Source organism: Falco punctatus, assembly GCF_963210335.1.
Source record: "Falco punctatus genome assembly, chromosome: 8".
NCBI classification, from domain to species: Eukaryota; Metazoa; Chordata; class Aves; order Falconiformes; family Falconidae; genus Falco; species Falco punctatus.
Window position 1 is genome coordinate 18,308,626 of NC_137588.1, and position 26,751 is coordinate 18,335,376.

The 26,751-nt window shown below is 41.1% G+C and overlaps 1 protein-coding gene across 5 annotated transcripts; it reads left to right on the top strand.

Annotated features, from left to right (window-relative positions):
* Positions 1–542: 542 nt before the first annotated feature.
* NFE2L2 (NFE2 like bZIP transcription factor 2) lies at positions 543–26,362 on the top strand. 5 transcript variants are annotated; one of them, XM_080400381.1, is made up of 6 exons: positions 880–1,163; positions 10,913–11,127; positions 20,593–20,862; positions 21,024–21,119; positions 21,793–21,972; positions 24,059–26,362. In XM_080400381.1, the coding sequence occupies exons 3-6, from the start codon at positions 20,596–20,598 to the stop codon at positions 25,265–25,267; spliced, it is 1,752 nt and encodes a 583-aa protein (XP_080256507.1). In that variant the 5' UTR covers positions 880–1,163; positions 10,913–11,127; positions 20,593–20,595; the 3' UTR covers positions 25,268–26,362. The 5 variants fall into 5 exon arrangements, with proteins under 5 accessions (XP_080256510.1, XP_080256511.1, XP_080256507.1 ...); XM_080400384.1 differs by lacking the exons at positions 880–1,163; positions 10,913–11,127 and adding an exon at positions 543–702; XM_080400385.1 differs by lacking the exon at positions 10,913–11,127 and having other exon boundaries at positions 833–979.
* The last annotated feature ends 389 nt before the right edge of the window (positions 26,363–26,751 follow it).

The window sequence follows — 26,751 nt, forward strand, 5'->3', positions numbered from 1 at the left end:
GGATTATCAGGAGCAGCGGCACGGCTGCTCCGTGGGGGGGGCTCGCCTGACGGTACAAACTCCACCCGATTCGTGTGTATCGAACCCCAAACCCCTCGTTCCTGCTGCGGCCGGTCGGCCACCCCGGCCACTTGTTCGGTGCCCCTCTGCCTGGCCTGGTGCCCAGGAGGGCTGCGAGGCTGGGACCGTGTGGCCCGGCCCTTCTGCTCCCCGCGGCAGCCCCCGCAGGGGGGTCCCTCCCCGCTCCCCCGAACCCACCGCCCGGCTGCCGGGAGGCGCCGAGCGCGCTTGCAGTACGAGCTGCGCCGAGGCGCAGGAGCCGCGCCGAGCTGCCACGGCTGCCGGGGGCCGTGCGGAGGCTGCGCGGGGAACGCCGCCGCCCGCCCGCCGCGGCCGTGACCGGGAGCGCCGGGGCAGAGGCTCGGGGGCGGCCGTGGTTCCCGGCACGGCCGCCGCCGCTGCCGGGAAAGGAGCCGCCTCCGCGGGCTCCCGCAGCTCGCTGACTGGCTGGACGGCGGCGGGGCGGAGCGCGGGGGCGGCCGCCGGCCCGGCCCGGCCCGGCCCAGCCCAGCCCGCCTCCATCCCCGAACAGCGCCGGAGCCAGCGAGCAGGCGGCGCCGGGCCAGCCGCCACCGCGCCGTGCCGGCCTCCCCGTGCCCCCGGTCCCGCGCGATGGAGATCGAGCTGCCCCCCACCGCCCAGGTGAGAGCGCGGCCGGCGGGCGGCGGCGGCACCCCCGCCTCCCCCCGCGGGGCCCGGCCCGGCCGGGTGTCCGGGCGAGGGGCGGGGCGGGCGGTCACGAGGCCGGCGGCGCACGTGGCGCCGCCCCGCCCCTGCGAACGCGCTGAGTCACGGTGGGGGCGGGGCCGCGGCGGCTCCTGCAGCCCCCCCCGGCCCCGCGCTGCCGAGGCGGGCCGGGCCGGGCCGAGCAGAGCAGGGCTGGGCCGGGTCTCTTCCCGCCTGCGCCGGTCGCGAAAAGGTCAGTCAGGGCCTGCAGGAGTCGCCTCTGCAGCAGCCTCGGGTGGGGGCAGGAGCCCGGCGGGGCCGGGGAGGGCGAGAGGGCCGGAGCCGGCCCCGGCCCCTGAGGGAGCGGCAGCCCGCGCCGGGCGCGGCCTCGCGTCGCTGCCCCCGGCGTGGCCGTGCGCCTCTCTGTCCTCGCTCGGGTGAGTTACTGCAGGTTTCCTTCTGTTGTGGCGTGGCTGCCCGTCGCAGCCGCCCCGCCGGGGCCCCGTCCCCGCCGGTAGCGTGCGGCCCGGGCCGGGCCAGCAGCGGCAGTTGCACAATCATGCACTTCCCTGGGGCGGCTCGGGGTCTGGCTCAGCCTCTCACACGCAGCCTGCGGAGCCCGAACCGGGCCGGCCCCGGCCGCTGGTGTGGGGCTGCGGGCGGGTTGCTCCCCCTGCGCTTCGGCCCGCTGGGGACGGCTCCGGGGCGCTGACCCGAGCGCTTCTCGGGGGCTTCGACGCGGGAGGAGTTTCCTGGGGGTCTTCTCCAAGGCGAGTCGCTGGGAGGCTTTGGGGTATTTGGGTGCGTTTGCGTTTTGCGCTCTTGTGCAAGGAAATCTCTTCTCTAAAAGCCTGGGGAAGTTCAGGGGTTTTGTGTTGCAGGCTGGTTGCAAGAGTGGGGCGAATAACTGAAAACATAATTGAACTCCATTTCAGATGTTTATAAACGTGTTTTTCATGGGCTTTTAAATGAGAAACAGCCTTATCAGCTAGTTATTAGGTTTAAAGAAGTAATACATGAAAATCTGGAGTTGTTTTAATACTACAGACTTAAGACTGAAAAGTTTTGAGGCTCCTTCAGTGTATGTCAGTACAATACCTGCTGCACAATAGAGTTTCTTTTAATTCTTAATTGTCTGTCCGTTAGCCTTGGATACACCTTTTTCTGTTCATTGGTTGCTGTTGCTGTTCTGTCTTGAGCCACTCATAGCTCTGCCTGGCTCATCTGTTTTTTTAGCCCAGGATGGCACAGTGGTGATCTCTGCCTTGCCTCCTCAGTTTCTTGGAAAATACTGCAACAAAAATTAGGCTTTTGGCTTGTGCTACATAAACACCCTGTGAGTATCTTTTTGCCAATAGTATCCAGCTGTGGCATTTTTGCTTTCATTTCTGAGAGTCTTGACAGACTGATTCCTGTGTACCTGCTTTTGTACCTCCTTGCCCGATCCACTGTGACTTCCCTGCTAGCAAACCTAGCTTTTATTACTTGTTTGCCTACTTTGTCAAACCCTTTCTACCCAGCCACCTGTTGCAATTTTCCTATTTGCAGCCCTAGCCTGTAAAGGCACTGTGTTTTTCAGATAGTAAATAATTACCATCTTTGACATGTATGGTTTTAAATGTATTTATTACACAGAAAATTCAAATACCCTTTCCCATGGAACATTCACTCAAAATGGGTAACAGGGAGCATGGTCTTCATTTTGCCCTCGGATTGCAGAAGCCAGTGGATGGGAAGGATGTGCACTTGTGCAAATACAGTGAAGATCTCAGTCTGTTTTTATGCCTGGTAGCAGTTGTCATGGCAGTAAAGGTGAATATGAAGGACTGGAGCTAGCTGCTCAACCAGAATGCAAAATCACCCATTTCTGCTACATACTTCTGTGGGAGTTAGCAGTGCTGTTGCCTGCAATATTCTTGGAAAAAGTATTCCTTTATTGTACTTCTCTGACTGGAAATAGGATGGGCCACTGTATGCAGAGGTGAAATGGGATGCTGCCTATTACACACTAACAACACAGGCATCAAAACATCTAAGAAAAAAAGCAATGGAACAAGCGTCAAGAAATTTCACGCTTGCAAAAGCATGCTGTTCTCATAGTAGCTGTTCTCTTCAGTAAACTTGAAGTTACTGAAATGGTTGCCTGTAACCTTGTAAAACAGCTCAACAAGCTCATCAGTTATTAGAATTTGAACCTCACAACAAGAAGAGAGCAGAAAGAATTCACTTTCCAACACAAAGAATGAAGCTGTGGGTTGCACTTAAGCTGGAGTAAGACCAGCTCTAGCAAATCCAAGTAGGCAAATAATTGAGTGCCCGCTTTAAGTGTATCTGTTAGGGTTTTCTACCTAGAGAACTGCCCTGAAGAGTCTCTAGTTCAATTAGTGTGATCTCTTCAGTCTAAAGGGCTTTAAAGAGGAATTACACATACTTTTTTTATGACATGCTGCATTAAATTGTCAAGTGAATGGGTTTATTTTTTATTCCCTAATGGCCTATCATTTCCACATGAGGTAGATTCCACAGGAAAAGACAAGTGCACTGCCCAGGCCTGGCAACAAGTCTTTGTTTTTTGGGTTGGTGGTTCTTTGTTTTGTTTCTTGATACTGAGGTTTAATAACCCTGTTAAATAGAAACATCTGATCAAGATATCTTTAGAAATATATGTGTATGTAGCTGAAATTTCAGTATAAGAGACCATCCATATTTCTGAATATAATGTTACCTACTAAAATTATCGACAGGTTTGAAGGAAGTAGATTAGAGTAAGTAGTAGTGCGTTTGTTTTGACCCCCTCAGTTCTTCTGTGCTCATTTTGATATCAGGCTGCACTGATAGAGCTTTCTTTCCCTGAAAACTCGCAAAAGAATATCCTCCAGTTAAGCCTGTGGTAGCTGTAATGCAATATAGCGTATTTGGCTGAAATGAATGTAGACTAATAGGAGCTAACTGTGTCAGTCCCTTCAGGAGAACAGATAACTGGATATTATTGTTATTGTAGTAAATATCATATGAACACTGTTCTGTAGTTTGTCTTTAAAATGTGCTGAGAATTAACAGTTATATTGGAAATAGAAGTGAAAGAAGTTAATTGCCTCGGAAAATCCAACTTGAAGCTTGTGGCTGGCACTCAGAAGTTGGGGAGGAGTTTGGCTTTGAAAGTTTGTTGGGAAATGTTTGAAAGAGATCAAGCTGGAACAAAAAAAAGAATGTTTAGTGTAAGAGGGGAGCTGGATGATCTTGTGTGCTTTAAGGAACTTGAGACATTTTTGTATCACTGTGTGGGTGGTTAGGAAGGTTTGTGTACACTTCCCTCTAATGTTCATGTGCAAGAATAAATTTTGGCTCTCAGTCCCTTTTTTCTTTTTTAATTGAAAAAAATAGGGACAGTATAATACTTATCCTGAATAAGAATGCAGCAGGTTATATATAATCCTGAAGGACAAGAATGTTGTTAAAAGTGTGTCAGATTACTGTATCTGTTGTTGCACCGGAATGCTCTTTTGATTTGTTGGTTCCTTTTCCTCTGTATCTTCAATTTACAAAGCAGCAAAGTACCTATTTGATAGATATTCTTCCTTTTGTGATCCTGAATGAAATGAATGTAGCAGTAGCGTATTCAACAGACTTACTTTGTTAAAGAAATCTCAGTACCTTTGTGGAATATGCTGGCCTTTGTGAAATGAGGTTGAGGAATGCAAGAAGTGGAAGGAGCTAAGTCAAGCATATGTTCCTATGTTCTCTGTAAAATCAATTTGTGCTATTCTTTACTATAATTTTTCCTATATAGTTGTAAATTTTTGTTATATTTGGTCCTTCAGTAGAACCAAGAAACCACCAAAAACCAGGAAAAGCTGTCAAGAGTTTGTCATTATTGCATTCCAAAAGCTCTCAGACTTTTAAAGGAGAGTGAAAAAGTCAATTGCAGGCCCAGAAAAGAACAAGCTTAGGGAAGAAGGAGACAATATATAGGAAGTTCAGATGATGACAGTAAATGATACTAAGTGTACCCGTGCCTGTGACACTGGATGTGTGCTTCATTGGAAAGAAGGAATTTGATTTTTGTCTCTAGAACACCACTTCTTTTCTTTTTCCTCCCTTTATATTACGAAGGTGAGCTTTAAAATGACTGAACTGTTCAGTAGCATTAGGCCGATTTGTGAGTGCGGTGTGTTTGCAATGATTGTGTTGGCTGAAGCTAGTGCACTACAAGTCCAGACAGTAACTTGTCGGCATGAATTAAATATTAATCCCTTGCTGCTGTGCTTGAGTTCCAGCCAGCAAAAAGTCCTACAAAGTCTCCAGGTTAATCACCTAGTTAAAGTTTGTTTTGGCCTCTGTATCATTCCAACCCTAAGTGACCTATTATTTTAATATAGCACATTCCTAGAGAACATGAAAGGGTTTGAAGTTTGTTCGGTTTTCTGATACAGCATATTATACCAGAGCTGGACTTTGTGCCACGGAATACAGCTCTAGGTGAAGGGAAAAGAATACAACATATTGGTGAAATTAGTTCTTTTTTTTTTTGGTGATAATCTTATTTAACTGGTTTTGGAAACACTTAATCTGCTGTCTATGCAAGTCTTTCTGTGTAGACCAATGAAAAGGAGGAGTTGGAAGTCATGACTTTGAATTTGTGTTACCCAAAGATGGCTGATTATAGCAAACTTAAATCCTCCTCGGGATTGCTCAAAAGTAATACTTTTATAGCATATTTGTTTTATTAAGGTAAACAGTGAAACCAGCCAGTGAGAAATGAAGCCAGCAATGCTATCTGTGGTGTGTAAAACTGCTTTAAGTCATGGAAGGCTTATCTGAAACAGATACGGACAAATACATTTCAAGTAAAGATAGGCATTGTGTACTTTTTTCCTACTCGGTAGCTGCTTTCTGCACAGGAAAAGTAAAGCTAGTGACTGACAGTCATGTATTAATTGGCAGTGGCAAGAAGCTAATTGGTCATATAGTGCTCAAGTTCTTCTAAAGTGTAAGAACTTACTACTTGTGCCACACAGTACCGAAGCAAGCACAGACACATCTCTTGTCTCAGGATTTTTTAGATATGTATTTCTTCATTTTTCTCTACCACCTTTTAAAATAAGGAAATAAAATAAATACGTTCCTCAGCAGACTACCTTGTTTTAATATCAGTTTAGCTTTACCTTAACATGCATAGTCCAATGGTGCCAGTTTCAAACGGAAGCAAAGTCGCTCAGAACCATACATTTAAATTAAATATTAATTTGGATAACCAAGCAGTCTGTAACACCATCAAGTAAGGATAAAAAAGTTTAATTTGACTACTTTGGAGAATAGGATTTGTCTTCGCCTTATGAAGCATCTTCCGTTTTCTGTCTTTAGCCGTTCTGAATTCTTGGTGAAATATTTGCTCAGTTTTCTTTAACAGACACATTGATTATTTTTTTTAATGTTATGTGTTGATACATGGGCTTTATGTTTGGCTCTTAATTCCTACTGTAATATTCACTCCAAAAGAATAAAGTGCTTTGATGTGTTGATCATGGAGATGTTGGAAAGTTAATAGAAGTTAATAAGAGTGTTGTTAACTCAAAGTTAAATTAGCGTTGTTCTACAAGCACAGCGTAACTGCTGCTCAGTGGTATATTAATAATCCCTAGCACAAGTACTAATTGGCAAGATTCTAGTAGAATGGGTAGTATCTAGTAGAATAGCTTAGAAATAAATACTTTTGTGGATGCAATTTATATACTACAGATCCGGTTGAAGTTTTTCATTACAGTTCAGATTTCTGATTTTGGTCTGATAAGCTGCAGTTTTTATACCAGGAAGAAGGAATATAAAACAGTGTTTATTTGTAGGTGTTATTTTGAAGGTGCTGTAAGTAACTATTAATGTTTCCTATCTTTACAGTTAAGATAAATGTGGAAGAAGTATGTCTTTGATGCTATTGCAGTACTGGGGGAGTTGAGACCACCCAGCTTCATACTTACTTGTCTTGCAGTTTTAAGACTTTTAATCCAATTTATGCAGTATTATGGAACGCAATTAAAAAAAAAGGAAAAGAAAGTTCCTTTAAGCTTGATGTTGCAGCAATAAGTTATGTAACAGCAGTTTGAAACCATCTCTTTCAAACCTTTTAAGGAAGTGTCTTCTGTATGACTATGAAATATAAAGATACCAACTTTTCCCCCCTTGCCTCCACCTCTGTCTTGCAGTTTCAAAGTTTTATTGCCGTTTGCTGTATTGATTTTACGTGCTGTCTCTTGTAAGTATAAAAAAATCTACTCCTGGAAACTGCTTGCAAAACAGAGTTTGCATACTTGAGAAATTGACTCAGAAGGAGCTTGGTTGATAGCCTGCCTTGAAGAAGAGGTTTGTTTTATGATTAAGGGTGTGCCTATTTGCTGTGTTTGAAATTAATGTGCACTAAATGTTGAAGCAGGGACTTTTGTACAGCTGCGTTACATGAAAAGCTGCTGTGACTTTGATTTGCTTCCTGCTCAGCTCATCACCACTGTTTAGCCACAAAGAGCTAGGATAGAAAGATCCTGGGTGGGGGGGAGGGGGGGGGTTTGTCTGTTTGAACCCTTGTGGTAAAATTAGTACCTCCCTACTTATTGCTATAATTAGTGGAGCAGTTCCTGTACTGCTTGGGCTGTTGGAAGATCCCCCCTCAGAATTCCCAGGTAGCATGCAGTTGATGCAGGTCTGCCACTGAATGCTGCCTGCTCCCATGTAAGTGGCCAGTCTTAGGTCTGCTATGCAACTGACATTTATGTTTTGTGCCGCCTGGGCCTGGATGCTTCCTCATTTTCTCCCTTCTGTCTCCAGGAGCTGTTTGCTTGAGTTATGTGCTGTTGGGTAAGAAAGCTGAATTTTGTCCAAAAACAGGGTATTTCCAGTTAGATTGCATGCAGTTCTGTGACCGGATGACCTCTTCCACAGTCAACTGGGTAATAAAGCAATGGGCATAAGAGAGTGGCAGGGGTGGGTGGGTGGCTCTGAAGGTTGGTGCAGCTCTGCTCAGAGGGTAAGTTTTTCAGAAGCTTGGTGGCTGGAAGGAGAGTGTGGAGACATTAATGGCAGTGGTCATCCACAACGTGTCAATGGGAATATTCTACGCCAGCTTGTTAGGCTAATGCTTGTCTGTACCACTAATGCAGTAGTGGTGACTGATATGTATGCACCAGTGCAGGTAATACAGTCATTGTCTTTGGAACAAGTGTACTGTAGACCTTGGTGCAATGTTCTGTGAATTATTTGGCATGAGATGCATGGGTGTATTTTCTGTTTTATAACACTGAATTATATTTGCATTTTCTTTTTCTGCTGTAGATGGGTCTTGAGCAGATCTGTGTCAGCCGAGGAATTTCTGGAAGATTGTCCCACTGATACTTGTAAAATCAAACACACCTGAGTAAACTTTTGAAACAAGTAGGATTTAAGATACGTAAGGATGAAAGTGGAAGTACTTCAGTAGTGAAAATGGTATTATTAAAATAGTGTAATATGAAAACCCAGAACTTACATTTGAAACTTAAGTCGTAACTTCTGACACCTGGTCTTCTAAATTATTTGTATGGAATTCTTTGGCTATGGAAATGTACGTGTTTAGGTGCCTCTTAGCTGTGTATGCTGTAACAGAGAGAATTACAGCAGTGACTTCTGATACTGTACTTTCTAATTTGGTTTTTGGTATTTGAACTAGAATATTATTAGATCAATTCAGCTAGTATAAATTGTGGTGACTCAGTGGGATGTTGTAGTTCCATGGATTGTTTTCCAGCTTGATTTGTGATCCTTCATTATCTTCCACTTCAGGAATCTAGTCTGCACCTACCACTCTCGGGAATACTTGTTCAGCTGGTAACCAGTGTGAACACCTCTAGACATCTCTCATTTCTTGAAGTTTATTTTTGCTGGCAAAATGAAGAATGGAAGCTGCTTAAATAATTAAAACTGTTAATGGTGTGCTTTAAAATTATTCTGAAAAACTGTTGCTAAGGTCTGAGCCATAGAATTATTTTAAAATCAAAATGAAGCTTGAGATGAGAGCTTTTTGATAAATTATGTGTATATGTGGCAGAGGTGAAGAACAAAGTCTTACAAAATGCAAGTAGTAATGACAATGAACAGTTCATAGCTGAGTAGTGACTCTACCGTAACAAGACCTCTCTTTCCCTCATTGTCTGAATTAACTGTGCTATAGAGAAATTGTAGAGAATCTTGCCATTTTTTCTGATAATTTGCTATAACCTGATTTTTTTTTTTTTTCCCCAAGTATCTACTGAGGCGTAAGAGAGTGAAGGTCAAAGGCAGAAAACTAGTTAAGATCCAGGCCTGACATTTTCTTTGCATACCATATTTCATTATTTTACAAGTGATCTTCCTAACCTTTTTGCTCAGCAAATTTATTCTAATTATCAGGAAAGCAATCAAATCTCTACTAGAAAAAAATCTATAAATTCTGATTTTAGAAACAATCTGCTAAATATAGTGTACTGTAATATACTTGCAAACTGGATAGCCTCCTCCCCCCCCAGTATTTAACATTTGTTAACCGTACACTTGTTAAACGTGCCTGGATTATGTTTACTGCTTATGGATGGAAGAGGTGCATTGACATGTTACTTATTTGTGGCAAAAAGTCTTGTTTTGGTCATCATAGGTGCTAGCATAGTGTGTGAGGGGACGCATATCAGGGATTGGCCTCTTCCTTGATTTCTTAGGTACCATTTCTTAGCCCATTTAATCTGAAGGCTGAGTGAGGCATCCCTGTGATAATCAGCTGTACAGGCTGTGAGCCTCCTGTGTACTCCAGGGGCACAGCCATGGAAGCCACAAAGAAAGTGGTTGGTGGTGGAGGCCACATCATTATGGATGATATGGAAATCATATAATGATGGAAAGATGCAATTACGGATGGTTGAGTTCTGCAGACTTTATTGTTCTTTTGAGAATTACTGCTTTTATATGATTTAGTAAGAGGTATAAACCTGTTTACCTACTCTGGTTCATGCCTTGGAAGATGAATTGGCTCCTTTTGTTTTCAGAGTTTATAAACTCAATACTACACAGGACTTTACATAGTGGGGGCGGGATTGCACCATACAGAAACAAAGCTTTAGTTTTGTGCAGTGTTGTTCAACTTCTCAGTAGGTTTACAGTTTTTTAAGCAAAAGCTGTCATTGTGTACAAGAATGAGAAATTGGTATGTAGGTTCCTGACATGTTGGCCCATCTTGAGCTTTCTGGTTTAGTTGTTTAACTTTGCAGGACTTTCAAGTGGAAGAGCTTCCTGAAACCTTTGTGGGGGTTGATGACTTCTAGAGGATTGCTTTTTGCTGAGAAACATGTACATTGCAGGTGCTTAAGAAAATTAGTAAAATCTCTCTTGCTGTATTCTATGGAAAAACAAATCTCACTGTGTATCTTGGTGGGGCTGGAGGAAGGGGAAAAGCTATACAGACTGCTTTCATGCAAATTAAATAACGACTTCTATGATGTTTCATGTAAATTTAGGGAGAGCATTTTTGGTCATCAATGCACAGTTGAATGGTATTTTTATTTACTGAAGCTTTTCTGTGTTATGTCACTAATGAAGGCAGTGCATGATGTCAAATAAACAGTTTAACCATGAATTACTTGTTTGGAAAGATAGTGTCACCACAGCAAAAATTTGCTGTGCTGGACCTCCCTTCCTCAAATATGTTATGGTCCTGTACTGTCCAGTGGTGACCAGTTGAATAGCAGTGTATTTTTGGCCTTTTTTCTGTTCTGTGGGGTTTTCTGCTTTGCCCTTGTAGAAACTAAATAACCTTTCCAAGTGTATTTGAAGTTGAACACTCACAAAAAAAAAAATAATTGACCCTGCTTATTTATTCACACTGACACTAAATTCCCAGCATTGTCTATATAAATTATGTCTGTGAAAAGTGTGCATTAATTGCAAGACTCTGATCCGTGAAAGTATTTTAACACCTGTGTCCCACAGACTGCAGTGGGAGGTAGGCACTTGTATATTCCGCCAGATGTGGGCTGACATCTACAGGACACGTTGCAGCTGGTCACCTTGGGAGCAAACTGTATTCCTTGCAATGTAACTGTATTCTTAAACTTTTAGCCTTAAGATAGTACTTCAGACTGATCAGGTGTTTGTGTGGCAAGTGAATTTTAAAGCATCCTTGCTCTTTCTTTGTCAGCTCAGCTCGGAAGTGTGGAAGAATTTATTTGGTGCAGCCTTACGGACCAGATGTCGGGTGTTTCTGAAGGAGGGCCAATGGATGTGTGCTGGCAGTACACCTAGTGAACCTCTCCTCTTCCCTTTCTCACACACGCAGACTCCAGTTCCTTGCCATGGTAGTTTGGCCCACGAACAACAACCAAGTTGCTTGTGAGATCAGTGAAGTGAAACTTGGTGAGACATGCTTCTTGTAGTACTAAGAGCAAGTGGTTTCCACATCCAGGCCGTAGCACAGCTGTAACAACCCATCTGGTGCAAGCACACTGTTTTCATGTTTGGTTTGAAATGCACATTTCCAAAAATGTGTAATACTGATGAAATCAGAATAGCGGCTCATAGGTTATAACCGAAGGTTAATACAACCTAATAAATATGTTATTTGAAGTTTGATTAGGTTCTTTTCTCTGGTTCTTTGTTCTTCTTTTCTTGAGCCCTGATTTGTTTCATTGGACATAAGAGCAGGCTATAATTTGACTGGATTGTGTTTCCCAGATGACTGAGCCATTATTATAAACAAGTCCTCTTGTAGATAAACTAATGACTAGCCTGTGGCAATGTCTGCACACAGTACATGCCTGGCTGGGTGCAGCAGGGTAGCTTGAAGATAATCATTTAACAGGTAATTGTTTTCCAAGTACTGTAGGTTCAATATATAAAATGAATTGGGACACAAAGGCTTTTATATTCCTATGGTTAAAAGATGAGCAGTATTTTCAGATGCTGTATATTTTTTATATTTTTTGTTTATGTAGGATAAGGATTTTTTTGGTGTATAAGTGCCAAAATTCAATAAATGCCCATTTTCTTATGATGCAGTTTTAACTTGGGAGGAAAAAAACCCAAACACAAATAAAGCCATTAAGGACCAGCTTTTGCTGAAATGAAGTAGACTTCTGAAATGGCTGCTACTGGAATACCTTTCAAAATGGAGTTACAGTGATTAGACAACAGCTAGAAAGTCAGCCACAACAGAATCACTCAGTTTACTTGCTGGGGCAGCACATCAGAGCTTTGTTGATGTATCAAGCATGTAAAAAGAAATAGACTAACTCTTATAAAACAATCCCCAGCCTCCCAGTTTCATTGTGCAACTTGTGTAATATATTGTAACTTGAATACATATTATCTGTGTGTGCTTATTGCCTTAATCATTTTGTAATGCTGCTGATGCAAGATGGAATAAAGTAGCAGCAAGTAAATGGCTCTGTTAAGCTGAAAGAGGGATTCAAAATCTGAGTAGAAGGGACCACAACACTTTTATACCAGCCAAATATACTGTGGAAAAATGAAATTGATTAACACAATATAATTAAGACTAAAAAGGGAAGAAGGGAACCCATCTAACGGAAACAGCACAACTCTAAAAACATGTGAGATCCATTGCTTTAGATACTGATGTTCCAGAAAGCATTCTGGGATGTCAAGAGATTTAGGACAAAGTTTGAAGAGGTGGGATGACACCCATGACCATTTTCAGCTTTTGCTTAGCAGCCAGGGTATTGCTTGTAAGTAAGGGCATAGTTAAATTTATTCAAGAAAAGTTCATAGTCATCAGCTCACAATGTTAGACCTAACTCTGTCTTTAGCCTAAAGACAAAAATAGGGGACTTTGGAACAGACACAATGCATGACAGATCTGTCAATCAATACTAGAGAATAACTTCTGAAAAATCAGATATCGTACAAACAAAACAAGTGCCAATGTCAGATTTAAGACTTTTCTTTCTGTAAACCAATGAGACTGTGGGTTTGGGTGCTTTTTTCCTAATTTTTTTTATTTAAAGATGTTGTGGCAGGATTAGTCCTGGGACCATTCAGCCCCTGGAAATCACATACTTTATATTAAACTTATTATTTTAAATCTACCTTCTAAAATATGTATTGATTAACAATTTAGAAAAACATGGCTACCTACTTCTGGAGTGTCTGAGATAAGAGCATGAAACAATCTTCTGTAAAAAGATCTGTGGCACGAAGTAAGAATCCACTGATCTGTTGTACCAGAAATGGCCACCTCAAGGCAGACCGAATGTGGTGGGAAAAGGATATATGTATGTATTTCTGACTCCAGAGATTAATGAGCCAGAGAGGAAAATGTCACTCCTGCTGCTGTGCTCCAGGCTGGAAGGGAACGCTGTGAGGCTCTTGCAAATGTTCAGTGTTTAAAGGAGTGGTAGGGAGGTGGGGATTGATTGATTTTTTACAGAAAAAGAAAACTGTTGTTGAAGTGTAGTAGTAAACTGCTCTTATATCCCTCCTTTTCTTTTTCTTTGCTGACTTTGACAAGGGTGTTTTTCTTTACTTGCTGTGGCCTCGTTCTATTGTTAGCATTAGGATTTGGGAGCTTTTGGAGTTGGTACATTAATGACCATGGACAGCCTACAACAGCTATTCTTTATTGCCCTTACATGCTTGCTCATTTTGCATTCTTCAGGCTTAAAGAAACCTGTCTTTTCACTGTTACTGGTGAATGCATGAGGTGTGTGTTTTCCCTGGCAGCTTGGAAAGCTGGCTTGCTATGGGCTGTATATGGGGAAATCATCATGTTGGGAGCTGTACAGATCTTAGTTGTAGCCTTTGTTCATATCATTCCTGGAAGACGATGCTTCAGGTGAAATACATAAATCATTCATCTCGGAGAAGGAGTTATTTCTGGATTGAGGGTAGGGAGAGTAGGTGGGCAGTTTCCAGAATAGCACCTGTAGGGCCTTCCAGCCAGCCAGAGCCTCTCCCCGTTTTTGTCAGGATAATACCCAGACAAGGCTTGTAGTGAAGCTTTAAGAATGCTGAACAACCCAGCCAAGGAGTTTTTCAACTAATCTGATTTATAAGAGTAGATCCTTACAGTTTGACATTTATTCGGGGAACCTGCTGGAATATAGTGGGAGGTACAGTCTGAAGTGAGATCTGCGTTAGGAGAAAAGAGGCTAAATACCAAGTCTGCTTCTGTTCCTGGCCTGGCAAAGCATTCTAGACATTTCTTTCTTCAGTAAGAAAATTATGTTTGCCTAAAAACGCATTTCAGGGACTGAGCTTACCCCATAAGTCTCTGTTGGGGCAGAAGAATATCCCAAGACATGTGGTTAGCATTCTTCAACGAGCTTAGTTGTATAGACATGGAGTGGAAATTCTCTTACAACATCAATTCTTTAAAGCTATGGCTTTCCAACCCTTTTAGAGTTCTTTTTCAGTTAAGTTACCCTGCTAGGGCTTGAAAAGAGTTTGCTGACCAAGATGTCAGGCGTCCAAAGACTCTTTAGGGCCAGGAAGAGCACGTGGGCATCAAGAAACAGAAGTAGGCTAGTTTATTGTCAGGGCGTACTGGTTAGTGTCAGTTCAGTCACAGCAGTAGTTAGTGGCACAAGTTTGAATGATTAAAAAAGACACCCCCCTCACACCCACTGTGCTGGTTTCGGTTGGGATAGAGTTAATTTTCTCCACAGTAGCTGGTACAGGCTGTGTTTTGGATCTGTGCTGGAAACAGTGTTGATAACAGAGAAGATGCTTTAGTTATTGCTGAGCAGGGCTTACCCAGAGTCAAGGGCTTTTCTGCTCCTCACCCCACCCCACCAGCGAGCAGGCTGGGGGGGCACAAGAAGTTGGGAGGGGACACAGCCGGGACAGCAGAGCCCAGTGACCAAAGGGATGTTCCATACCATATGGCATCGTGCTCAGTACATAAAGCTGGGGGAAGAAGGAGGAAGGGGGGGATGTTTGGAGTTAGGGTGTTTTGTCTTCCCAAGTGACCGTTACATGTGATGGAGCCCGGCTTCCCTGGGGATGGCTGAGTGCCTGTCTGCTGATAGGAGTTGGTGAATGAATTCCTTGCTTTGCTTTGCTTTGCTTGTGTGCACAGCTTTGACTTATTACATAGCCTTTATCTCAGCCCACGAGTTTTCTCACTTCTACTTTTTTGATTCTCTTCCCCATCCCACCCGGGGGGAGTGAGCAAGCAGCTGTGTGGTGCTTAGTTGCTGGCGGGGGTTACACCATGACGCCCACCCAAGCACCCTGTTTCCTCCTTGGTTGCCTGGGAGGTGTTGGTGAAGAATGTGGGACAGCAGGCAGCTCCACAGGGCAGTCAGGGATTTGACACAAATCACAGGTTGCTGTCATGTGGCTTTGCTTGACAGCTGTCTGTTCTGTCACATTTCCAAATCCTCAATCCAGACCTAAAATTGCTGTTGTCCCCCTCTGCCCTCCAGCATAAATAGCTTCTGCCATTCCCTTTTCCTCATTCTTCTCATACGGGCTGCTGTTTGAATTTTTCGTGTCCTCGCTGTCCATTGCACAGTCTTGAGTTAACTTTTGTTCTACAGTTTCTGGTGGTAAGAGATTGGAAATTATGGGTCAGCTTTCCAAACTCAAAATTGTTTTAAAAAAGTTACGGTGTGGGCTAACTATCAGCTTTCAGTGCTTTCTCTGAAGCATGAGGCTTATGTGTCCAGGATCGGGGGTTTTTTATGTAATTATGATTTGTAATTAAGTAACTTACCTTGAAAAAGATTTAGAAAACAAACCAGTAGTTACGGTTATTTCAGAGATCATCTGAAAACATCAAATTATTTATAAATCGTTCTTAAAGCCTACATGAACAAAATCAATTTTGCCTGAGAATGATGACGGGAAGACATTCAGCTGTTGCTTCCACAGCCTGTGCTTTTCTTAAGTGGTAAGAGCTTTCAGCTCTTTCTCTTGCATGGGCTTTATTACTTGATCCCCTCCCTTTCATTCTTGCCTTGGAGTATCTCGGGTCCTTGATCTTCACTTCCCACACTTTTTTTTTTTTTTAAATGAAGCAAAAATATAAGGTGGGTTTTGTTCATTCCTTTCACTTTCTGGAAAATTGGGGGGATATTTTGCCATCTGTCTTTCTGTGAGTAAGCTATAGCAGTGTTTTCCTTCTTGTGGGGTGCCAGTCTGAGCTCTGTGCTGGATGCCATAGCCATGGACTCTGTTGCTCTTTGATTTGTTCATGCTGGCATGTGAAGTATCTCTTCTTGAAGTTCAGTGCTAATGGATCCTGAGAATGAAAACCAAATCCTTGGCTGGTGAGAGATTCTGCTAGTGTTACCCCAGTTTATGTTGCAAAAGGCGTGACGTTAAGAAGTAAATGCGCAATACTTACAATGTGCCCTGTATTAAGGGGATAGCTAACAACAGGTTGAAAATGCTGTATTGAGATAGATTGTTTCTCTGGTGACACTTGGGCTGCTGGATGTTTCCACGTTATCAGTTGTACCTGTAAATGGCCTATATTCCAAACAAAACCAAAACCAGTCAGATAAACCCAGCAGGGGTGAAATGAAAGACTGGCATTTTATTTAAAGCACAAAAGTCAGTCTATGAAAATAACATGAAAACAGGGTCTCTCTCCTTTGTTTACTCTACTGCAAATATGTTTGCTTAGGAGTAATAAGAGTTAATCGTCAAACTTTACAATGTAGTCAGAGATTTTCTCATAAAATGTATAACAGACTCTGCCCAGATGGCAAATGCTGATATGTAAATCTAAAACATGAAAATTTCCATTGGGGGCCAGATGGTGGCTTAATGTGAATTGTTTAACATTTATGTTTATCTTATTAAAAGTGCCTTTATATGTCCAAACGAAGCTATCGATGTGGTTGGAAGAGCATATCACCAAATGAACAGAAAAATCAAACCATGAGTGCAAGGCACCTCCTGCTTACATGGATCATGGGAAAGCAGAAGTTCTTCTCTGTTTACAAAATCATGAAGAAAATATTATGAACAAAATCAAATCACTGTTTGCTTGGGAAAAATATTAAAACCATGTTACTTTCCCAGAAGTTAGAAATGTTGGACAATGGTAATACATTAAATACCATAATGTATTTCCCCTCAAAATAGGTGTTGGTGTTCGGTGGGAAGAGCTGAGCATAGTGCCTGCAATCCTTCCCAAGTGCAGGTCCTCCCTTCTGCAGGGGAGGCCCTGGCTCTTCCCGCGCTGCCTCTTGGCTCTGCCAAAACCATCGTTTCCTCTGATGCAATTCAAGGAGTTGCACAACAGGGGAAAGAACAAACGGGCGTTTGTGGAGTCTATCACATGAGGCTGGCGCCTTTACAGTAAATATGTCTGATATTAGGGGAAGTGGTTAGCATGGCTCCGAAGGGCAGCAACAAGCCCTGGGTCAGATGAATCCTTTCACAGGACTCTCAGTGCACGTGATCCAGTTCGGATGTGAATCTGTGTTTGCTTGTTCCTCCAAATTAATCTTTCTGAGACCAGCACATCATGTTGAGGCATCTAAAAATCAGAGGGTAGCTGATGCACAGGCAAGAAGCGAAATGCCTTTTAATAACTTTAGTTAAACACTCCAGGCGTCAAATACACTGATTTTTGTGATGCTTTCACAGTGGAAGGGGGAAAATGCTTCAGTGATAAATGTAGAGTGCCTGCCTGTGTATGTGTGAGTGTTCAATGAGGCAGAGGAATAATTTAAAGATGAAGGCTGTGAAAAGGCTGAAGGAACAAAATTGCAAAATATTTGCTTTAGACTGCAATTTTTAATTTTTTTTTTCTTTGCATCAACTTGTGCTGGGGGTTGTGATTCACTCCTTAGTGAATCACTTGGGTCAATGTTGACTCCATTAACTTTGACCTAAGGCTTTGGGCTGATGGCCAGAATTTTTTCTTCTTGAGAAGGGCAGTATTACTAAAAGCATTGGCTGAAATTATAAATGAGTGTTAAATGGCAGGTTGATATTTAAATGACTATGCTGTTTGATGATAGTATCTATTAGTATATTAACAGAACACTTCCTCTGTACAGTCCATTCATGTGAAGAGTAATTTCTTGAGTTGTTATTCAAAGTTAAGGCTAATATTGCTCTATTTGTATAGAGCTTTTCAAACTGAAAATAGGAGGGAACTTTTCCAATTATATGGTGATAAATAAGAACAACCCCACCCTTTTGGTTTTAAGTGCTACAAGCACAACTACTAAATAAAATAAAGGTGCTTCTGACAAGCATCTCTCTCCAGGGTAGAGCACACACCATTCAGCAAAGCTCCGCTCTTTGCCAGAGAGAAGATACTGGGCTAAATATGGTCCCTTGAAAAATAGTGACAAGAGCCAATCAATGCTGTAGTACTTCTCAAACAACAGCTCAAGATCCTGAAAACTGTGCAAGCATATTCATTCAAAAAATGATCCTGCTTGCTGAATTGATTGCTGCACAGACGCAGAAGCGATGGTGTACAGCCACAGCATTTTTTTTGGCCAGCTGGTGTGTCTTTGGAGGTCTCTCATCCCACAAATGAGGCAGTATCCAAAGCTATTTATTTTGATAATGAATACAGCCAGTAGCATGGCTGAAAAATTTAATAGCAGTGCCTTAAGTTTTTGCACTAAGGCTATGTGGTTTTTCTTCTTAAGGAAAACATGCTATGCCTTGCCTTCTCTACCTCTTTTTTTGATCACTTCTTTTGTTTTTTGTGATTTAAACTGAAACTTAGCACCCATTTTGCTATTTTTGTGCTGTAGTCTGTTGCAACGTGGGGAGGAGAACAGCTCTGTTAATTCACAACCTTGTGCATTATATACACACACACACACACACACAAAAAAATATCTTTTGAGTCACATTTTTAATGGTGCCTTCTAAATGAATAATTCAGAAGTGAGCCCTAAAATACAGATCCTGCAGTTTTATCCAGAACATATTGCAAATGCTCTGAGACTAGGAAACAGTTTTGAATCTGCTGCAGAAGGAGACAGTGAGCAGCTGGTAAACTACTGGCCCTTAATGAAGCTATACCATATTGCAATATCTCCAATTACTGCAGAACTTAATTAGTTTGTTTTACCCTGCCAATCTGGAAAGACCAAACATTGTCTTGGGCAGCCGCTGTAATTATTTCAGCTTCTTCATTGCTGGCCATTAAGGCTGAGTTTGGTCTCTCCCAGCAAGGTATATTAAATATGTCTTAGATTTGGGAATGCCCATGTTGTTATGCACAGGTATTTTGTGTAACTGCTTGATTTTAGAGAAAATAATTTTCTTTTAGTAACTGGTAGAAGTAGTTCATGCCACGTGTAAATACGAGTGCTAATGGTACAGAATTTTTAACAAAGAAATGAGATTACTGAATTGGTCTGTTCAGTTGTGGACTTGCCCTAAAGCTTTTTGTCGTAACTACTGTACAGAAGTGATTGTCTTGAAAGGCAGCGTGACTTGGTGTTCAGGTTACTTCGCGTCCTTATTTGAAAAGAGCCTTTAGAGGTAAGGGAGTGTTTTCATTTGGTATGTTGGCAAAATAGATGTATCTTAGGTATAGAACCGCTAACTGAATTGGTAAAGTTCTGTTTAAATGAAATTTAGTGTTCAGTATATTATTGGTAGTGTGCTAGCATGATGAGAATGCCCAACACTGAACACGATTTTTGTGTGCTGCCACTAAAGGGTAATTTTAAGAATAATGAAACATGCCATTAAATGAAAACTCCCAGGCACCAGCTAGGAATTGTTGGCAGTCACCCATCTGACAAATGTGGCTACCAAGTATTAAAATTCTGTGTCAGCTGACATCCAAATTGATGATTTCTGAGTGTTAGTTAGGGTTTCTTCACGGGAGAAAGTAGTCCAGACTTCAGTCTTTAAATATTGAGTATTTGAAGAGTAAAAAACCACAATCAACCAATCCACTAACCCCCTTCCTCCTAAAAAAACCCCTTATACAATAAATTAAAAGAGATTATAGCCAAATCAAATAATATTAACTGGTTGGTTTTCCCTAAATGGCAGAGTTTAATTTGTCTTCTGAAGCACTACAGGTGCAAGAGGTGATTTCCAAGGCATCGAGGTCGTTGTTAGCTGGCTGATAATGATTGACTCCCTGATGAGCCAGGGGCCATATTTGAGACCTATTGACCCCTAGTTTACACTCAGCTGCTCCAAACCACCCATGCCTAGAACCACACTTAGACTAGAACATCAACTTAGACTAAGCTTTAAATTACAATTTGTTAGTAATAGTCTTAATAATTGTGTTTAATGCTACAGTGATGTTATGTCATTTAGTGACTTTGAAACCAGGTTACCCTCCAACTTTGAAGCCCTGTTCTGCTGATCTTTAATATTAATACTTAATACCAGGATGGAACATAAATATTTTCAAATACATTTTGCAGTATCACATTACAGTTACTTCAGACAGGCTTCATTCTGTTTTTAGCCAGCTTTTACAATTTTATAAGATCATCTGAAAAAACTTTACATAGGCAAACTTTGTGATTTCTGTTCTTTTCTCCTAAAAATTACTTTCTTAATGTGACATAATTCATTCTATAGCTTTGTGTTTTCTGTGAGGTAACTTAGGAAAGAAGAATACATTTATCCTCTGGCTAGTTCATGTATTACCTTACCGTTTGTAAAAAAATTCCTTCAGTTTCTCTGAGCCTGTGTGCAGGCCACATCAACGAAACCATCAGTTTGCACCCTTCAAAAAGGTCATATAGAGCCATATTTTATTCAGATAATTTCATAGGATTAAGAAAATAAGCCTTAGTTAATGGGCCTACCTGTTCGATATAGAAATTAAAAGCTTTGCTGTTGTTCTGAGCCACTTTTGCTGCAGAGGATGCTTGCTTAAAAAAAGCATTTCTGTTACAGGACATGAACTTGATTGACATCCTTTGGAGACAAGATATAGACCTTGGGGTGAGGCGTGAAGTTTTTGATTTTAGTCAACGACAGAAGGAGTATGAACTTGAGAAACAGAAGAAACTTGAAAAGGAAAGACAAGAGCAGCTCCAAAAAGAGCAGGAGAAAGCCTTGCTGGCTCAGCTGGAGTTAGACGAAGAAACAGGTGAATTTGTTCCTGTTCAGCCAGCTCAGCGCATTCACTCAGAAAATACTGAGCCACCCATCGATTTTTCTCAGGTAAACTCTTAACATGTGTTTGTGAGTGTTTAATCCTTTTTCTAGTCACAGGAAGACATGTTAGTGGTTACCTAAAATGAATTTGCATTCATTGCTGTAATGGAAGATTCTTCAGTTATTCAAAGATGCAGTAACATTTTTTTCATTATTTTCCTATTTAGAGCACACAGACTTCAAAACCAGAAGCAGAGACCTTGTCCTTTGATGACTGCATGCAGCTCTTGGCAGAAGCATTCCCATTTATAGATGACGATGAGGTAAGAATGCTCAACACAGTGGTTTCACGGGTCGTCATCTAGGGAATCGGTCTCATTTGTTATGTTACATTATATTACGTTAATGTGTGATGGGATTTTTGTCCTCAAGCTGATTCCAGCTGGAATAAAGCAGTATAGTAAGCTTCAACTGGGGCTGTGTCTGGAGGGAGTGGTACTTCTTGTGTTCCTTCTGCTTACTGAACCCTGCAGCCAGGGTTCAGTGTGTAATGCCATCTGATGGCAACCGTTCCAGCTACTGTAAAGGATGGTAGTGGACTTTGTCAGTTTGGTACACTGAGCTTAGTGCAGCTCTCCGGAGTTGGTGAGTCTGAGTTGCTTTGTTTCCATGTGCTGACCCAGACTGTTTGATGTGTAACAATAAGCCCTTCACCAGCCAGTTTCTAGATACCTTTTTTTCCTATTTCTTTCCTTAATTTGAAAATGCTTTTCATAGGAATATTTTTATGTTACCCTGCTGTTTACAAAAAATGCTTTTGTTAAGAAATACCTGTCTGTCTGTTCTGCAGAAATGGTAGAACACCAAAACCCAGATTTTTTGCTTTGGAAAATTCAAAGTTGTTTTTATGAATGCAGTATTTTTGTTATTGTTGGTTGGGTGGTTGGTGGTTTTTTTTTACTACTTTTTTTTTTTTTTTTTTTTTAAACGCTTCAGGCTTCTTCAGCTGCATTTCAGTCACTGGTTCCTGCTCAGATTGATAGGAACCCAGTCTTCATTTCATCTGATCACGCTCAGCCACCGGAATCACCTGGTTTAGTTTCACTTACTGATGCGGAGAATATGCAGAATATAGAGCAAGTTTGGGAAGAACTATTGTCCCTTCCAGAGTTACAGGTAAAGATTTAGTATGATGAGTACCTGAAAAAAAATAGCATGATATTTTGGAAAAGTATGGTGTTTTGGAGAATGCAATACAGTAGCATCTTAACACATGATCATGATTGTCATGTTGGATTCTACACCTGTAGGATGTCTATAACTCAATAGAAGCTTTAATTCTTTAAATGTAATATATTGGAAAACATGTCAGAAGAAGGAAATCAGTTGTTTATCAGAAGATCTTAACAAAACACAATCTGTCTTACCAGTCAGAACTTCCCAATGTTTTTAGCAAATCCTTGTTTGCATCTCTCTGTAACGTGTTACGGTATGATCATGGTTGAAATTTCAGCTGCTTTAAAAATGGATAGTTCTGAATATGGAACTACAACAGGAATTGTTTCTACAAGCATTATTGTAAATGCTTTTTTTTTCAGTGTCTGGGTGAATCATTTATGGTTACTTTTGCATTCAACTTTCATCTAAGGAAAAGGTTTTGTAAAGCTGATAACAACATATATTTAGGTACATAGAAGAGTCATGTGTAGTTGTTATATAACTGCTGTTTATATGTGTTCAGTAAGAACTAATTATGTAATGTACGTTAACTGAATATTTCAAAGGAACGTTACAGAGGACATCTAGGCTTTTTTTCCTCCTATCCTTATGTTTCTTCTTATATTTCATTAGATTTGACAAAACTGAGTAAATTTATTTTCAGATACATTACTATAGAATGTCATAATGCTTTAGCATGGTGCTGCTCTACTTTATGCTGTTAGCCCAAGAGACTAACATGAGAAAAGATGTTAACTGCAGTCCAGATTTCCTGGATAGTATTGAGGATCCCTTTTCCAGCATTTTGCCACCAGAAGACACCAGCCAGCAAATGCTCAGTGGAATGCCTGTAAATCTAAATCGTACTTTAAAAAAAGTTTGCAGGAGCTGCGTTTTTCCTGCTGCTCTGCATTTTCCTGTCTTCTGTTTATATTTTTCAAAATTTTCATGCTTTCCTAATCTTACTGCTGTGGTAGCCTTAAAAGCCCCACCTTAATTAATAAGGGCAATTGGCTGTGAAAAGGCAGCAGTGATGCTGAAAATACATTAAGAAGCCAAACCAAAATTATCTATTGCAGTAATTCTGAACAGTAATTGAATAATCTTCTGAAAGAAGTGAGATAAATTGAGGGCATCGCCTTTTACAAATTACGTTTGAAGAAAAGAAAAAAAGAGCTCATGTTCTAAAACCTTGAACAATCTCTGGTGAAATAATCAGTGTGTGGTCCCTTCCTAAGAGAAGCAGCATCGTTTTGGTAATTGCCTAATTCTTTGGGGACAGCAGGCCCACTTACTTCAGCTTCAGTTAAAAAACTGCCACCCGCTTGGAAAGAACATTGGTCTTTTAGCCAATGAAAGTCCATCAACATAACAGTCTTTGATGCTCACGCTGATGTTAGCCAGCTTAACTAAAAGTATGTCGGGTGAGTTAATGTTCGCAAGGCTTCACATCAGTACTCTGCTTCACTGGGAATTACATTCCTCTGCACTGAACAGCTGCTTCATTCAGAAAATCCTAAAAGAATCTTGTTTTTTGAGGAAAAGTAGTCTATCACATAACATGAAAGTAAGAGTGCTGTGAGTAATTGTTTATTAGTAATGCTCATTAAGTCTCATTCGGTAATTTACATTTACTGTACTCATGCCCTTCTTAGCAGTGGTGCTTGTGAGAAGTTCAGACCTGGCACCTCCAAGGGTCCCCACTAGCAATTTACCAGAACAGGAGGGCCCCATGCAGCTTCCATATAGCATTGGAATGGGTCTCTCCAGCATCTCACTAGGAGCTGGAGAGGCTCTGCTCTCTTTACTCTGAGTAGCTTTGTCCAGAACAAGTTGCTTCACACCCTCGCTTAGGTATCTAGTCATCTTTCTAGATTGCCTCTCTGTAGTACAAGTGTGTTGTAGTGATCTAAGTTACAGCAACGTTGGAATACCTGTTCCATGTGTATGTTAATTGCTGAAGTATCTAGTGCTTGTGGGTTATAGAAAAAGGTTTTCTCAATTGGAGAATTGTTGCTCAACTTCTCTTGCATTTCCCATGTAGTGTCTTAACATTGAAAACGATAACCTGGCCGAGGTAAGCACAATCACAAGCCCTGAAACCAAGCCAACAGAGATGCACAACAGATACAATTACTGCAGCTCATTACCCATCATGAGAAAAGATGTTAACTGCAGTCCAGATTTCCTGGATAGCATGGAGGATCCCTTTTCCAGCATTTTGCCACCAGAAGACACCAGCCAGCTGAGTGTGAACTCTTTAAAAGACACATCCCCTTCAAACTCTGATTTCTGTGAGGATTTCTACGCCACCTTTATTGACACAAAGGCGAACGGTGACACAGCAACAACAAACACTATCAGTCAATCACTTGCAGAAATTCTAAGTGAACCTATTGATCTTTCTGATTTCTCACTGTGTAAAGCTTTTAATGGCAACCACTCAGGAACTGTACCAGAATGTAATGATTCTGACTCTGGTATTTCATTGAATGCGAGTTCCAGCATAGCATCACCTGAACACTCTGTTGAATCATCTGCCTATGGAGATAAGACTTTTGGTTGTAGCGATTCTGAAATGGAAGACATGGATAGTGCTCCTGGAAATGTGCCACAGAGCCATGCCAGCGCGTACTCTTTGCAGCCCCAGGACCAAGTGTTTTCTTCCATGGGGCCGAGCGCTCGGACACCTAGTTTGCAGTGTACAAATGCACCAAAGGAGGAACCCCCTGCTGGTCCTGGCCACCCCAAAGCTCCGTTCACAAAAGATAAACCTTCAGGCCGCCTTGAAGCTCATCTCACAAGAGATGAGCAAAGAGCAAAAGCTCTGCAGATCCCTTTTCCTGTTGAAAAAATCATCAATCTCCCTGTTGATGACTTTAATGAAATGATGTCTAAGGAGCAGTTCAATGAAGCCCAGCTTGCGCTTATTCGAGATATTCGCAGGAGAGGCAAGAACAAAGTGGCTGCTCAAAATTGCCGTAAAAGAAAACTGGAAAATATAGTGGAACTGGAGCAAGACTTGAGTAACTTAAAAGATGAGAAAGAGAAACTGCTTAAGGAGAAAGGGGAGCATGACAAAAGTCTTCGTCAAATGAAAAAGCAACTGACTACCTTATACCTTGAGGTCTTCAGCATGCTACGTGATGAAGATGGAAAGTCTTACTCTCCTAGTGAATATTCACTGCAGCAAACTAGAGATGGCAGTGTCTTCCTTGTTTCTAAAAGCACCAAGTCAGAGACTAAACTTTGAAGGGCAGCACAGCTGGCTACTGTTCTCCAAGTTACTATTTTTGTATCATCATCCCGATAGTTCTTACTGTGAGGCGGAATGCAGAATTAAGTAATATTTTTCAAGGAATTCTATGCAATGATAATTTTGAAGTTAATAATTAGTTTATGGAAGATGCGAGTTTAAAACTAATAGCGTAATGCAGATGGACATAATGCAGAACTTGTAATCTCAATTTTGTAACAGACATTTCCTTCTTATAGCACCACTTTGACTAGTTTCCATATACATGTAAATATTTAAAGATACCATATTTATATACTGTTCCTATCTGTTTTATTCATAGATTTATTTGATATATATATAAAAGATTTTAGCCTTCTAAATATGATTTCTTGCAAGACAAGCAGTATGGCTTCTGATACTTTTTTATAAATATGCAATAGTGTTTGTTTCCAATTTTTCTTACACATTTATACTTGCTTTATATTTAATATATGATTTTAATTTAGTATAAAAGTTGATACTTAGTGTTTGATTTTGAATTATCAGTTCATTAAACTTTTTTAACTCTACTTGATACACATTTATTTCCCTAAAGAAGGGAAACCTCACTAGTTCTCCAAGGCTAAGTCTTCATGTAACAAATATGCTTAATAACCAGAGATGTATCGCACAGCCTTGTCAGCATTACTAATGCTTCCTTCAGCAAAATTGTAACTGCTGTTTGGAAGGATTGTGTAACACAAAGTTAAGTTTCAAGTCTATGCTAGGTTTACATAACTTTTGTTTTCCTCTTTGAACACTGCTTAAATTCATGAGGTCTTTCCTCCAAAGGCATTTAAAAAATCTGTTAACTAAGCTATTCTCAGCATTTCCCAACTGAAAACTCTGTACACTTGAGTAACTGTTTGGGAAATACTCTGTGTGTCTGACTGATCAGCGAGCATTGTTTATCACTGCTATTACTTTGGGGCTTATGGAAAAAGGCATACTAACTGCCAACCAACTGCACTGTTTGGAACCTGTGCTCAATTAATCGTTAAGAGTTGTGGAGTTTAAATTATGATTTATAAGAGAATAAAAATTGGGCAAATAAGAGCATTGCTTTGTTTACCTCTGTTTACTCTTCAAGTGGATTCATTGTACTTGATTGTCTTTTTTTTTTTGAATACAGAAAATGCATAACTTGTAATTCTATATATTGATTGAACATCAAAAACTGTATCATCTTCCCTAGGAAGCTTTAAGAAGGCACAATTAATCTGAAATGTTTTTTCTGCTACTGATGCATTGATACCATTTTAGGAATATTTTGTCAATTACAATATTATGCGCAACTTCATTTAGTATAATAAACACCAAGGTGTTTTGCAAGACCTTATAGTACATTTTTTTAAAATAGAGAAGGAACTGGAGATACTAAAGAAGGATAGAGTGAGACCCACAACAATTGTTTAATTGTAGGAAAAAGGGGTTTAAAAAGGGACATCAGATTAGGAAAC

What these genes read in the sequence shown, in the direction of transcription:
- NFE2L2 (XM_080400384.1), top strand. Translation starts at nt 673, where the DNA reads ATGGAGATCGAGCTGCCCCCCACCGCCCAG. An exon ending in AGCTGCCCCCCACCGCCCAG is followed by an intron (nt 703 to 20,592) that starts GTGAGAGCGCGG and finishes TTTCTGTTACAG; the next exon opens with GACATGAACTTGATTGACAT. An exon ending in CATTTATAGATGACGATGAG is followed by an intron (nt 21,120 to 21,792) that starts GTAAGAATGCTC and finishes TAAACGCTTCAG; the next exon opens with GCTTCTTCAGCTGCATTTCA.